Source organism: Chenopodium quinoa, unplaced genomic scaffold, assembly GCF_001683475.1.
Source record: "Chenopodium quinoa cultivar QQ74 unplaced genomic scaffold, ASM168347v1, whole genome shotgun sequence".
Taxonomy (NCBI): domain Eukaryota; kingdom Viridiplantae; phylum Streptophyta; class Magnoliopsida; order Caryophyllales; family Amaranthaceae; genus Chenopodium; species Chenopodium quinoa.
Window position 1 is genome coordinate 21,082,122 of NW_018742204.1, and position 16,217 is coordinate 21,098,338.

Genomic DNA, 16,217 nt, shown 5'->3' on the forward strand with positions numbered 1-16,217 from the left:
ACACTTCTTCCACTTTAATAATGTTAAATCTTTCCATTACAACTGAGATATAAAATCACAATTCTATGTAAGAAAATTAGGATTTAAAATCATTGGAGAAGAGATAATTAGTATCCTAAAAGCAGGGATGCCATCTCATCAGGAGCGTACCTCATATATCAATTTCAGGCTGCAAGGACCCCAAGTGCACTTAAATTACAAATGCATCTGTAATAAATTTAACTCAGATTAACTCAAATGCTCTTACATCAGCCTCTTTTAGGTATCTTCAAACTATCTTCGATTAGCTATTACTAATTACCTCGGCTAACTATAATGGCTTTCTGGACCTACAACGGAAATAGGTCACCAACGGCTTCTTAAATCGTCAAAACATCATGGTAATTGTAGATGTCGCAAAGCTTCAGATATTGAAAGTAACAAAATCATGAATTGATCCTCGCAGCAAAGACTGTAGTCTCAAATAAGGGCATACCCACAGTGACAGCCTGAAGATGGGTTCTACTTGTGGTACAGGTAAAGAATACTGAAGATAAAGAAGGCAACCATCTGCAACCATTCAAAACAGGCAATCAGTTTTACTTCTAAGTATTGCCATCTAGTTTATATAGATGTAACATGTACGAAATTTTGAGGATACCGTCGAGAATGAAGCCCCATAGTAAGGAAAAGCCACTGGTAAAAATCTTTCATATTCGTCATGATTGTATGGACGTACTGGAATCTGCAATTAACAATATTTGATTTGCTTTCAGTAAATGCAGGCATGCAGCACTAACAACAACCACACTATAATGCAGCAGGAGGATGACTGAACAGAAAAGAACAATGATAATTAAAGACATTCTTTTCTGTTCATAGATAGTACTTTATTTTATTGCAGCCAAGTTATATCACTAATTAATTTACCACAAAGCTAATGGGCTATAAATTTATTAAAATAATATAAAAATGCCATACGGCCAATGAAATCATCTGATGCTAAAACTTCCATAAACATACGCATCACAAGGCATTAGTCCAAGCCACTATCATAACAATGAAAAATTTAAGGGAAATTCTACATAATACCCCCGAGGTATTGACTATTCCACGTTGTGCCCCTCCCTTTGAAAAGTTCCACGTTATAACCTCAAGGTTCCAAAAGTGATTAAACTGTACCCCTGCCGTTATCCCTCCGTTACATGTTGCCGTTAGTGGGGCCCACTTTACACCTATTTATTTTTTTTTCTCGATTTTCGTGCTAAAAAATGTCCCATTAAAGGTTTTAGAGGTCATTTTAGTCATAAAGGGTCCAAATTGAGCTCAGATTTTGAAAAAAATAACGTAAAAGTCCCGTTTTGTGAATTTGAATTCTCATAGTTAAATTTAAAATTCATAAAACGGGGCTTTTACGTTACTTTTATGCAAAATTCGAGCTCAATTTGGACCCTTTATGCCTAAAGTGACCCCTAAAACCTTAATGGGAAATTTGTTAGCACAAAAATCGAGAAAAAAAAAAATAGGTGTAAAGTGGGCCCCACTAACGGCAACATGCAACGGAGGGATAACAGTAGGGGTACAACTTAATCACTTTTGGGACTTTGAGGTTACAGCGTGGAACTTTTCAAAGGGAGGGGTACAACGTGGAATAGTCAATACCTCATGGGTATAATGTAGAATTTCCCAAAATTTAAAGCAACTCTGACTAGTAAAAAGCTTAGATAAACTCCCCGTTATAAGAAAGGGCGTATTAAATATAAAGCTGATATGGATCAGTAAAGAAGATCACCTGTTTCGCAAGAGACAAGCTTGTATAACCAAGTCTCTGATACTCAATCTTGAACTGGAAAACCCCATAAACATCTGGAACTTTGAATGATGTGTGATATAATCCCTGCTGACCAAAAATACCAATAATTGAATATACGATAAAACCAACCAAATAAAGCCAATTTAAAGTCCAACAAAGTTACGGATAATCCATGAGATTACCGTCTTATCTTTTGATAGGGTCTTTAACACATAGGGGCTCATCAAGTAGAACTGCAATTGCACATCATCAGCCACATAGGGCTCCCAGCTTGATCCAGACCACTCGTATATCTCAACAGAGTATTCCTGAAATAAAGTCAACTCTATGAGAGCCCGTTGGTTCCCTCCCAACCAGTTCAGGTATAATAACTAAAAAATTAAGCATTACCAGGTCATCCTTGATGCGATAGATGGAAGGTTCATTTGTTTCCCCAAGTTTACGATGTTTAACATTGACAGCCTAAATAAAGAGCCAATATTATTACAAGTAAAAAGACAATAACATATAAGCAAATAATCACTTCATGAGTCGTGAGTCGTGACAGAGTAAATGAATGTGGCATACCTTTAGATGACCCCTCTCATGGAATATCCATTTGCTTAACTCTGTTAAAAACTGCTCATTACCAGATTTTTCATACCTGTAGCATAGAAACCAAATCTTACACCTCCTTGACACATAAAATGTATTTAGATTTTATCTAGATTACAAGCTAGAAACAGGATGCGTTTTTACATTTACACGACCAAGACCATGTAAATAAAGGTTCAAGTGCACCTAACATGCTCTAATTCTAGCCACATCTTGAATGGTAACTATCATGATGATTGTGAGGATCATTGCAACCACAGGGAGGGGATATTATCCATCCAGTGTACAGATTACAGAACCACTGGAGTAGAAAATAAAGATGCCTGTAAATTTCGACCCCCGTGATGCATACTGAATGAATATAATGTATCATGCAAGTAGTAACCTATTACGGAAAAAAAAATTATCCTAACATACCAAAATGGTATGACAAGACCTTCATTAAACAAAGATTAAGAAAGATTATTGCATAATAAGAAAGATTATTGCATATTAAGAACAGGAGAGCGCCAAAATTGCGTTTCCATTCCCTCAGGAAATAAGATTATTGCATATTATACAAAGAAAGAGAACTGACGTATCCAATTGACACTTCTTGTGACAGCTAAACTAAAAAAAAAACACCAGAAGAAAAGAGAGGAAATATTGCAGAAAGAATTTTACTGTTTTGTTTGGCTGCCACTAGCAAGTCACCAACACTAATGTACGAGTATTTCTTGATCTCATGCACATACACAAGCACTTTACTCTAAGATTTCTTAATATAAAAAATCGAACATTTTCCTCTTCTTTTTTGCTGCTTATATCATCAATGCTACAAGCCTACAACCACTGCTCCATTAGCGCCCACTACACATATCCCAGTGACCCTTCAACAATTACAAGCAGCGGCTACCTTATATTGGACAACAATAAGTCAACAACAATAAACCTTAGTCCTAAAATGATTTGGGGTCGGCTAACATGAATAATCTTAAGGAACCGTCTGTAAAGGAAAAGTTAACAAATATTCTGGCTAATATATAGTGGACATTCTTTCAATTTCCTGTTTAATCATTAACGCCTCAACAAAGACGGTGACTTAAAGAAAAATATGGACTCAACAAGCAGTCAAGGCACCAAGCAACAAGTATTTGAGCAGGACTTACTTAAATGAGGTCCCAGCTTTTTGGACATTTGACCTGAGAAACCTGTATCACCCAAAAATAAAAATAATAAAATAATAATAATAATACATACAAGGGATTATATATATATAGAAGATCCTCAATGGAGAAACCACATACCGGTCACTAAACATATCCAAAGAGCCAGAAATCAGAACTCGAGCATTGTTTCTAGCCTGCAAGTTTGCATCAACAAGACAACATCATGTAAATGTTGCTGACTGCAATATACTCCCTCCGTTTCTTATTTCTTGCAACATTTGAATTTTGGGGTGGTTCACATTTCTTGCAACAAACTCATATTTTTCTTTATTTGGAAACTTTTTGCTGTCAAAATGACCAATTTACCCTTACTAAAAAAATGTTAACACATAATGCTACACATAATTGCAAGATTTGCAACCCATTATAATCCTAATCTAAATTACTTATCTATGAAATCAGACTCATTATCTTTCTCTCTCCTCCTCCATCTCTCATTATCATCTTCTTCATGCATCTCTCATAATCAAATCACTAGTTTGGTGGATTTTCTTCAACTCTGATTGTTAGTGGCTTTGGTGGGTCATTAGTGGTGTCGGGTTTGGTTGTTCATCGGGTTTGGTGGTTCACCGTTCTTAGTGAATTTGGTGGTTTGTCGGGATTGGTAGTTTTTAGCTTTTTGGTGGGTCGTCGGTGGTTTGTGCTGGCTGGGTTCGGTGGTTTCGTTGGTGGTTTTGGTGGTGTCGGTGGGTTTGTTGGTCGTGGACTCGTGGTTGTGGTATTGGTGGTTTCGCAGGGACTCGTAGGTTTGGGGGCGTGCATCTGGGTGGTTTTGGTGGTACTATAGTGGTTTAGTTGGTGTTGGTGGTGTCGGTGGGTCTAGATCCGGTGGTCGTTGGTTTCGCAGGGGTGGAGGGGTGGTTTTGATGGTTTCGTGGGTTTGGTGGCACGGGTCTGGGTCGGTGGTTTGGGTGATGGTTGTGGGTGGCGTGCGTTCATCGGTGGTGGTGCTTGACTTCGGTTGCTTAATTGCTTTTTTAGTTGGATAAATTATTTACCCTCTCTCCTCCTTAATTACATCATTTACATGCCCTTATTTTTTATTAAGTATGCTTAAAAAGTTTTGACTTGGGAACCGCGCTACCCCCTTTGTTGCAAGAAATAAGAAACGGAGGGAGTATATTAGCTGCGGAAGATGTCAGGAAATGAATTACAGTAAAAGCAACTAAAATCACTACACATTATGCATAAAACAAATAGTGGAACAATCACATGAATGCATAATGCACCTACTAGTTATAAACTGATATGCATCACATATAGTCATATAGATATCTAGGGTCGGGTCGGTTAATGAGCTGTGCAATCTCACAGGGTCCATAAGTTGGTTTTGGTTGGGGCCTCCATATAGATAGGATATATACACTTTGTCAAGCCAAAAATCAGTTAGTTGTGGTTTAGTGGTAAGGTACAAACTCTTCCTCAATGAAAATCGCTGGCTCGATTCTCTCCCAAACCCCATTTTTCAACTGCCTTTATAAATAGTGATTAATGTTTGGAGAACTATTTTTGGTTTTTGGCTACTAGATTTTGCTTTTGGCTCATATTCATGATGCAATAATGCATGATTATCTACATCATTCTTTATCAGTTAACACTTTTTTTTATTAGAACATCTGCATCTGATTGGGTAATATTAATGAATGGTGTTTTTTACTTCCAATAGCATATAATATGGTAATTTCAGTGTATCGTTTAGTTAATTTCACATATAAGCATAATTGTATAGCTACTTCATATTGCTAACAAGTAATTTGATGAAACTTTTGCATTTTATGCCGTATCTTCATTTTTATTAAACATGACATTGAAGGTTGAGCGTATATTATTTAAATTGCACATGATAATTGAGCCAGCTCTGTAGTTAATTGAAAGATAGCAGCATATTATTGGTCAAATTGATAGCCTTGGGTATAAAGTTGAAAGCAAGTACCAGAACATATAATTGAGCCATCCATATAGATAATTGAAAGATAACTAGGATATTTTATACTATTGGCCACCAAATGTACACACTAGTGAATGGTTTAACACTTTAACCTTAACAAGAGCATCATAAAAGAAGCATCACCAAAGGCTAAGTTACATAGTTAAAAAGCAGAGCTGCAGATATTGAGTAATGCAGTATTCAAGAATTAAACACTATCGCATGCCATAACCAATAAAGCATATTCATGACCATGACCCTTCTACTTCAGTAATTTCTGGTCCATAACCCAGATTAAAGGGCTTGAGATTATAAAATAAAAAAAAAATTATTAAAAAAGGCTCAGGCTAGTAAGTACGAATTATGATTTATCAGAGAAAATCCACATCAATCCAACCAATAAAATAAGTTCTAAATAGGACTAAGAGGTCATGATAGCATATTTACTACTGTAGCGTATTGTTTTCAGATGCAATGCAAACATGAAGAGAAATTGAAAGTGAAACCTGGACAACTGAAACCAGGGAGATGGAAGTCCCAGTCAAAGCTGGAGGTTTTGAAAGCTTGTGGTTTGGATTAGCAGAATATGCTGCCGGAGAAGCTGAGAGAACCTTCAATGCCTGATTTAAGAGTTAAACTTGTCAGAAACATGATGAAACATCACATCTTAGCTCTTAAATTTCAACAGTGAACCACAACAAAAAGATAGAATCACTTACCAGACTACTAGCAGCATTTACTGAGTGCGCAATCCCCCTAAATAGCACAGGAGCCTAATAAATAACACCCAATAACATTTAGATATGTTATCAAGAAAAGAAAATTGAATCGGAAACTGAATAATGGAATAACTAATGAACTACATGTAGTCATCAAGAAAAGAAAACTGAATCGGAAACTGACCTCAATCTTCTTTTTCCCAAGAATCACATCGGATTTGATGATATTATCACTGGCAATTAGTGTATGATCACCTTCAATTTCAGATACTGAATAGCTGGTATGATCTACAACAACAGCTGCCGTATCCTATGCCAATTAAATGTTAAAAGCCGAAACGAACAGGACAATATGATCAGTTTAGTCCATATTAATCCAAGCTAATCCGTATCACAAAACTCCAACTATAGATGAGCTGTAAAACCAGAGCCATGCTTACCGTAGTTGCCAAACATATATCAAGATTTTATGTTTCTCTAACCTCAAACAATTTCTCAATATATTCAATGCTTAATTACCAAATTGAACAGAAATTTAGTCTTGTGAATTACGCTTAATTACAAATTGAACAGAAATTTAGTCTTGTGAATGAAATTTTTTCCAAAATTCATTTAACAAGATCAACAAATTTTGATAATGAACCAATCTCTTTAAAGTATGCACAATGCATCACAAACAATTACTGAAGATATCCAACTTCTATGCATAAATTCGAAAATGAACGAAAATCGAGATATCTTATGCTGCAGAAACACTTACATCCTCAAAATCAATACCACACTCTGAAGCAACATTACGGATAAAATCAGATGCATTGGCATTAGCAGCAACAATCAAATCATGTCCAGAATCAACAAAATCCAACACATCATTCAACTTCAACGATCCTTCTCCAATACCTTCCACAACAAATAACAGTCAAAAATCAAACTTCCATAGCTCAAAAAAACCAATTCATCAACGGCACAACCGATTGTACAATGCACAAATAGAAATTCATGCGAAAACAATTGAATCAATCAAAATTGAGAGAAATTAGAGAAAAGCTATACTTACTATCAGAAGAAGGAGAGAAGAGAATGAGGCCGTCGTACAAGTAATGACCATAACGTTGAAGAGCGATTTTGCGGTCATCTGAAAGCTTGAAATCTAGGTTATAACCACGAGATTGCAGAGAATTGAAGTAAATTGAGTGAGAAGATTTGTAAGATGCATCGTCTAGAATGACGAGGATCTTTCGATCGGTCGGCTTGACTGGATCGAAGGCGGTTGAGAGTGAGAAGAGGAGAGAGAAAATGGTGAAGATGCAGAGGATTTTCGCCATTGTTAGGGTTTTAAGTTTTGATTACATGCGCAGAGATCTGGAAAAAGAGAGGTTTTGGTTAAGTTGGAATAGAGAGCTTGACCGAGTTTGTGCTGGTCGTCTTCTCGGAGTGTAACTACCTAGCCCACTTACTGGCTTGAAGATTAGTGATTAGAATGAGGATTTATTCTCTTTGCCTCTTCAACTTATACGAAGTATGAAGTATTTGTTACGGAGCACTGTATAAAATTTTAAAAAATCACTCGATTGTGAATGACTTTGATATGCTAGTACCGATAGATATAGCAATTTAATAATTTATACTATATCTCTTTACATAGTATAATGAAGATTCGTATTTATAATTTGATTGAGAAAGTAGACGCTAAAATTTAGAATCATACTTTGTATTAGGCATTAGCATTCAAAATGTGTTATCAGAGTAAGGGATAGTTCAAGTAGTTAGAGTTTCCCTCCCAAAAGCCATTTTGGCTCTCTAAACACCCAAAAAAAAAAAAAAAAAATCAAAATGTGTTATTATTACTCCATATATTATTTGTATGAAACAATAACTACACATTTTGATTGATATAAAGCATTTTTGTTTAGGTTATAGTTGTTTTTTCTCCTATAGTAAAAAACAATACAAACTTCACAAAGTTGTTTAATAAATTTTGGCCTTTTTGGCCAATCAATTCAATTTGTGTACAAGAGGAGCATTTTACATTTTGTAGCTACTAGCTAGAATGGTCTCGTGGATATTTGCAAGCACCTCTAAACTCGTGTGGTATAATTCTAGCAAAAAAAAGTGTAATCCTTAAGTCGACAATGCTAACATGACCTAGCTCTTAAGAGCAGCAAATTCTTCGGAGAAAAGATGGATCACTCCTTGTCAACTGCTGAACTAAGAGCAACTTCCTCCCTTAAACTAGCTAGCCTAGCCCTTTCACGGTCCTGCTTAAATACACAATACAACGGTGAATAAAACAAGCAGCATAAACCAAATGGAACTGCCATCATTGTAAGAAGCCCACGGGACAAGGCATAGGCCTCCTGGGTTGACCCTCCACCGGGATGGACAGATTTTGGATCGTACCCATATATCTTCTCCGAGAGTATTCCAACCAGTGGTGCAGCAAAGGAAGAGAAGGAGCCCTCAAATGCACGATCAAAAGAATATATCATTGTCCTGTGCTTAGCAGGCACCACTTGAGAGAACATGGGTGCATTTGCAGCAGCTCCATTCCAGCTGATGATCAGGCCCATGAAGAATAGAGTGGTTCCATAAATATACCAACTGTTCACAGACTGAGGAATCACTGTGAGGAGGAACCATGAGAATGGGATGCCCATGGATGCACTGAATTGAGCGCACATTATTCTGCCCGAATAGGGATAGAAACGTGTAATCCGGTCAGCAATCATCCCACCAAGGAGGGCACCACTTGCAGTTCCAAAAGCAAAGAGACTAAGGAGCCCTGCTGAAGAATTATGATCAAACCCTGGAGGCAACAGATACAGATAAAGTCCTAGTTAGCTGCAGGTTCATCAGAACTAGTGCTTGATTTTCCAGGGAAGTGGAAATTGGTAAGAGTCATTTAGTAAGCAAAAACAAAGGTGACACGGATAGAATCATAGAATAGTGAAGTAATTGAAGGAAATATGCAAGATACTTCATATATACTTTCTACTATTATCCTATGAATCAAAACCTTTGTTTTAAATTGTTGATAGATGTCATTAATAACATCAGGGATCCATCACGTAATTAGATTACATTATGGAGCTCTTAAAACATACTCACCAATCAATTCGAACCACATGGTAAAAAATACCATGGCTGTCCATGGAAGTGAACCCATCAGGCCCTGCAAAACAATAACCCGAAATGTTTGAACCTTCATAACAGCTTTCATTGCTATCAGTGACTCATTCCAAACGGATTTTGAACTTCCACCATATTTAACAATCAGAGCACTCCTGCAATAATTGAAACAGATATGGACCTCAAAGAATTCCGACATGGAAGTTTATGAAGATAATATGTGCTAGTAATATACCACAAAAGAATATGTCTCCTTGTACATTACAAGTTCAAGTATAATTATAAAACTATATTTTCATTCACGCCTACTGTACCCCCAGACGGCCAGACTTAATAAAACAAATCTAGAGGCCTCATCATGGCACAAAGTCATTCAAGTACAACAGAAATGACACCAAAAATATTTTTTTGTTTTAAAAAATAATGTTACATTGATGGGACACCGGTGATTAGGATTTAGCAAGGCATCAATGATAATAGTGACAATTCAAGAGAGTAATATTTACCTATCAGAAGCTTCGGAAGAGGAAATCTTTCTTGGGTCTTCAACAAACAGGAAAACAAGTAAGCCAATCGTCATACTCAGACAAGCCATCATGATAAAAGCGACTCTCCAGCCAGCTACACCCCAGAATTCGTGACCAGCCATGACTGTTGCCACAACACCACCTCCAATTCCACCAAAACTACCAACAAAGCTAAGCAACCCAAAACCAGTCCCTCTTACACCTTCTAGGTAGCTGTCAGCTATGAACGATTGGAGTGCTGGTATCACAATTGCTAGACCAAAACCATTGACAGCCCTCCAGAAAGCAACTTGCATAAATTGCTGGCTTACACCCACAGCTGCAGTTGATACTGCCCAAAAGAGAGTTCCCATTGCAAGTATTGTTGGACGGTCATAGTTGATGACAAGTATCCCAGCCAAAGGAGATGCCAATCCTCGCACAAAGTTTCTGACAAATGTCAGATACCCCAGATCAGCAGGTCCAACATTAAAAGCTTGACTAACTTCAGTGTACACAGACGGGAGTAGATTTTCATCTGCCTTTTCCATTACAGCGGCCATATTGATGAGAATTAGGGACAGAGATATCCCAAAGATCTTCCTTGCTCTGCAAATGCAATCCAATTCCAAAATGTCACACAAGTCAAGACAAGAAAAGAAGGAAAACCGAAAAACCTTAAGACTACAAAGAGGCAATGGGTATAACTGTCACAACACAACTGCACAACAGCTAAGAACCAGCCACGGACAGGATGAAAAATGCTACATGTTTCAGCCTACCAATGACAGGAACTCAACGGCCATGTTTGCTTAAATAAGATAACATTTTCTAATTTGCTTATATTATCTTAGAAGAACAGCTAAATCGACTCTAAAAATTGTTAATGAACGGAAATTTACTACAATACTTTGTATATTATATTGCTAATTTCTCAACCAAGCAACAAGCATAGGATAGATACCAATGGCTGGTCCTGCAGCATCAGAGAATTGTGCTAAATAGTACTGCACATCCTCTACAACAAACAAGCTTACTGTAAAGCATTAGCAATATAAATGTTACAAATTGAGGTATTATATTGCCTTCAGCTCGTAAATCCAAGCTCATAATATAGCAGTTAAGAGGCTCAGAACCAAGCCAATATAGGCCAAACTCAACATCGCGATTTAGTCACCCCTATAAGCCTAAAAACCCAACATTAGTGTATACTGAGTTTGCATTGTAGAACCTCAATCTAGACATCATTATCACAATTTCCCAATCCCTCTGAAATTGATATACACCTAACATGGCATTACAAAAAGAACATTTTAAAAATTTGTTTCATTTCTATCCATTCCCATTTCCGATCATTCAGCCAAAAGAAATTCAACAATCCACTACTTATAGATAAGAAATTTGACAACTTTTTTGGACATTCTAAAATAGTATATGCAACTATTAATTCCGGACATAGATACCATTTATCAAGCATATTCATGCTGTTACATGTCTAGTGTTTAAGTAATACCTACCAATCTAGTATTGACATACAGTACTATAAAGTTACTTTTTTTACACATCATCATGTGCATCACACTAAACATGTTTCCCTACATAATCTATCAGAAAGGCTAATCTAAAACACTGATAACTGTATCACGATTTTCCCAATGCCGGATCAATAAACTACAATTAATTGAAAAGGGTTTTTTTTTTAGTTGCCATACCAGCAGTCTATTCAGAACCCTACTGTCATACGTAATAACGTACAACAAGTAACGTGACAACTAAATCTAGACAGGAAGGAAAATCAAACGATTCGATAAATAACAGCAAATATAATAGAGAGATTACATAAGAATATGAAAAAACTGAGAGGATATTAGATTTGAACTTACTTCATGGTGCCCAGATAGGGAAATGGAAATGGTGATGAAGAAACGATACGAAAAGGGGATCTAAACCGTTCTTTGAAGACCCAAAACTCAGTCGTTTTGAGGTCTCAACATGATATTTGAGTACATATAATAATCATCCATTAGATTTGAATTTTTGGGGGAAAAGTAACAAGATTTGTGGCACTTTTTATTAAAAAAAAAAAAATTGGGTTTTTGTACTACTTCATGATTGAAACTAATGGAGTGAATGTGAAGAGTATATTTTCTGGGATAATTTGATGGAAATTGAGAAAAGTCGTCGGAGTGGGAGGGGTTGAAACGTTGAATTGAATATCGTTATTAGTCGTTGTCCACTTGTCCCGGAAAGCGCGCTATTTGGGAGTTTATCGATGAACGCTAGTTGCTTGTCTTTATTTGATGAAAGAAATTACGGAGTACAAATCAAAGTTGAGCATTGGTCGGACCGTGCAAGCCCGTATTTGGTGCTTCAAGTGGGCTAACAAAATGAATTTTGCATACAGCCATAGATTGATCACAGAATCAATTAGAGCTGTCAAAAGTTAACTCGACCTGAAATATCGACTCAAACCCGATTATTAATCGATTTATCTGAACCCGAAAAAATGGTGACCCAAACTCGTACTGACCTGACCTGAAATCAAACCCTACACCTGAGTTGACCCGAGTATGTGAGACCCGAACTCGAACATGAAGTGCCCTAAATATGACCCGACCCGAATATAACTCGTAAATTATTGACCTGAATTGAACTCGACTTGAACCGAAATTGACCTAAACCCTTTTTAACCCGTCAAAACCCGAATTTAACCCGACTTGTCACTAACCTGACCTGAATTCAACACCAACCGTTCCTAGCCTGACCCGAATTTAACCCAACATGTTACAAACCCGACCCAAAATCAACCCGGCTTGTTATTGACCTTACCCAAATTCAACCCGACTTGTTATTGACCCGACCCGAATTTTACCAGACTAATTACTAACCCGGCCCAAAAATTTAACCCGATCTGTTACTAACCAGACTCGAAATCAACACGACTTGTTACTAACCTAAACTAAATTCAACCCAAATTGTTCCTAACCCGATTTCAAATCACCTTAAATGCAATTTAGACAACCTTATTATTGTTGATCAAAGCATTTTGTCTAGGGAGACCAAGTCGGTCCAGGTCAGCAAAAGAAAGGAACATCATCCTCAAATTTAAGGGTTAAATATATTATATATTTGGTGTATGGTCAAAGAAGATAATTATCTTCCTAAATTATAAACTATAATTCCCTAGTATATTGTCATATATATTATAGTCAAAGGAAATAATTAGCTTGATAAAAATGATAATTGAATATTTATAGTTAGTTAAACCCAAATATGACCTGACTTGGAAATGACCCGGCCTGATTGTAACCTGCAAATTATTGACTTGAACATAACCCGACTTGACTCCGAGAATGACCCGACCAGGAAATGACTCAACCTGATTATAACTCGCAAATTATTGACTTGAATCGTACCTGACTTGAACCCGAGAATGACCCAACCTGATTATAACCCGCAAATTATTGACTTAAACCGAACCCGACTCAAACCCGAGAATGACCCGACCTGATTCTAACCCGCAAATTATTGTCTTGAACCGAACCCGACTCGAACCCGAGAATTATCCTAACCCATTTTAACCCATGAAAACCCGAATTAAACCCGACCTATTGTTCACTCGATCTGAATGTAACCCGACCCAAACCCGATAAGAAGTATGACCCAACATGACCCGACTCAAGCATGATCCAACACAAACCCGACCCGCATAGGTTATGAAAATAATCCGAATTCACCCGACTCGAGTTGACCTGATCCACTCTACCGACCCAAACCAAACCCGTTTACCTGAATTAATAGCTCTACCCGAAACCTCCAAAATTTCTCAAAAAGCGTGGATATTAGCCTTCAATTTTAGAATTTTTTGACTTTTTTCCACCCGAAAATAAAAATTGCTGAATTTAGGTATTTCTCTTTTTCCGGTTCAATTTGATGTTTAATTGCAGATTAGGTTTCTTACGTTTTAGATAATTGATGAGTTATTTATGCGTTTGAAGCTGTTTACCATGGTCCTTAATAATACCCTCCGGGAGTCCATTTGTCTGGGTGAAACCATCCAATTGACCTTTAGACGACCAATTTACCGGTTTACAACTTGCACCGATTTCATTAACTCAAGCTTACCACAAACATTTATGACAACATATAATGTCACATATGGATCCAAACGGCATTATATGACCCCGAGATGTATTCCATAAAATCTCAACGCTTTTCGACACCGGACCCCGAACCATTCGAAATTTCTCAAAAAGCGTGGATATTAGCCTTCAATTTTGGAATTTTTTGACTTTTTTTCGCCCGAATATAAAAATTTCCGAAATGTTTACCATGATCCCAAATACCCTCCGGGGGTCCAGTTGGGTGGGTGGAATCATCCAATTTGCCTTTAAACGACCAATTTACCGGTTTTCAACTTACACCGATTTCATTAATTCAAGCCTACCACGGACATTTATGACAACAAATAATGATCATATATGGTTCCAAACGAAATTATATGACCCCGTGATGTATTTCCTAGAATTTAAAGATTTTTCGACACCGGGGCCCGAAAACTACAAAAATTCTCAAAAAGCGTGGATATAGCCTTCAATTTTTGAATTTTTTTAAACTTTTTTCGCTTGAAAATAAAAATTGCCGAAATGTTTATCATGGTCTCTATTATCCTCCGGGAGTCCAATTAGGTGGGTGGAACCAACCAATTTGCCTTTAAACGGCCAATTTATCGGTTTACAACTTGCACCAATTTCATTAACTCAAGCCTACCACAAACGATAATGACAACATATAATGATCATTTATGGTTCACAACGGCATTATATGACCTCGAGATGTATCCCCTAATATCTAAAGGCTTTTCGACACCAGGCACCGAAACCTCCAAAATTTCTCAAAAAGCGTGGACTTCAATTTTAGATTTTTTTTACTTTTCTTCGCCTGAAATAAAAATTTTCGAAATTTTTACCATAATCCCTAATACCCTTCAGAAGTCCAATTGGGTGGGTGGACCATCATATTTGCCTTTAAATGACTAATTTACCGGTTTACAACTTGCACCGATTAAATTAACTCAAGCCTACTACGAACATTTATAACAATGTCTAATGATCATACATGGTTCCAAACGACATTATATGACCCCGAGATTTATCCCCTTAAATCTTAAAACTTTTCGACACCGGGTCTCGAAACATCCCAAATTTCTCAAAAAGCGTGGATTTCAATTTTGGAATTTTTTGACTAATTTTCATTAGGAAATAAATTGCCAAAATGTTTACCATGGTCCCTAATATCCTCCGGGAGTCCAATTGGGTAGGTAGAACCAACCAATTTGTCTTTAAATGGCCAATTTACTAGTTTACAACTTACACCGATTTCATTAACTCAAGCCTACCACGTACATTTAAGACAACATATAATGATCATTTATGATTCCGAACGACATTATATGGTCCCGAGATATATCCCCTAGATTTAAGACTTTTCGACACCCGGCCCGAAACCTCCAAAATTTCTCAAAAATTGTGGATATTAGCCTTCAATTTTGGAATTTTTGACTTTTTTTTCGCTCGGAATTAAAAATTGCCGAAATGTTTACAATGGTCCTTAATATCCTCTCGGAGTCCAATTGGGTAGGTGGAACCATCCAATTTGCCTTTAAACGACCAATTTACCGATTTACAACTTGTACCGATTTCATTAACTCAAGTCTACCACGAACATTTATGACAACATATATTAATCATATATGGTTCCAAACGGAATTATATGACACCAAGATGTATTCCCTGGAATTTCACGACTTTTCGACACCGAATCCCGAAACCTTCAAAATTTCGCAAACTACGTGGATTTTTTTTTACTCAAGTCTTCAATTTTGGAATTTTTTTGAATTCTTTTGCTCAGTAATAAAAAATGCCAAAATGTTTACCATGGTCCCTTATACCATTCAACAGTCCAATTGGATGGGTGGAACAATACAATTTGCCTTTAAACAGCCAATTTACCGGTTTACAATTTGCACTGATTTCATCAACTCAAGCCTACCACGAACATTTATGACAACATATAATGATAATATATGGTTCCAAATGGCATTATATGACCCTGAAATGTATCCCCTAAAATCTCAAGGATTTTCGGCACCGGGCCTCGAAACCTCCAAAATTTCTCAAAAAGTGTGGATATTAGCCTTAAATTTAGAAAAATTTTGACTTTTTTTTCCTGTAAATAAAAATTTCCGAAATGTTTACCATGGTCCCTAATACAATCCGGGAGTCCAATTAGGTGGGTGGAACCATCCAATTTGCCTTTAAATGACGAATTTACCGGTTTTCA

At 36.9% G+C, this 16,217-nt stretch overlaps 2 protein-coding genes across 3 annotated transcripts; both read right to left on the minus strand.

Moving 5' to 3' along the window:
* Window positions 1-107: 107 nt before the first annotated feature.
* LOC110722952 (dolichyl-diphosphooligosaccharide--protein glycosyltransferase 48 kDa subunit-like) lies at window positions 108-7,731 on the minus strand. 2 transcript variants are annotated; one of them, XM_021902231.1, is made up of 13 exons: window positions 7,298-7,731; window positions 7,001-7,140; window positions 6,425-6,550; window positions 6,241-6,294; window positions 6,028-6,141; window positions 3,673-3,728; window positions 3,535-3,576; window positions 2,360-2,435; window positions 2,183-2,254; window positions 1,975-2,100; window positions 1,772-1,876; window positions 641-724; window positions 108-549 (listed from the first exon to the last, which is right to left on the minus strand). In XM_021902231.1, exons 1-13 carry the CDS (start codon window positions 7,563-7,565, stop codon window positions 502-504), a joined length of 1,311 nt encoding a protein of 436 aa, XP_021757923.1. In that variant the 5' UTR covers window positions 7,566-7,731; the 3' UTR covers window positions 108-501. The 2 variants fall into 2 exon arrangements, with proteins under 2 accessions (XP_021757923.1, XP_021757919.1); XM_021902227.1 differs by having other exon boundaries at window positions 1,772-1,879.
* Window positions 7,732-8,178: 447 nt separating this feature from the next.
* On the minus strand, window positions 8,179-12,201 carry LOC110722975. The gene is made up of 4 exons (XM_021902250.1): window positions 11,759-12,201; window positions 9,876-10,484; window positions 9,349-9,524; window positions 8,179-9,046 (listed from the first exon to the last, which is right to left on the minus strand). The coding sequence occupies exons 1-4, from the start codon at window positions 11,761-11,763 to the stop codon at window positions 8,427-8,429; spliced, it is 1,410 nt and encodes a 469-aa protein (XP_021757942.1). The 5' UTR covers window positions 11,764-12,201; the 3' UTR covers window positions 8,179-8,426.
* Window positions 12,202-16,217: the final 4,016 nt, after the last annotated feature.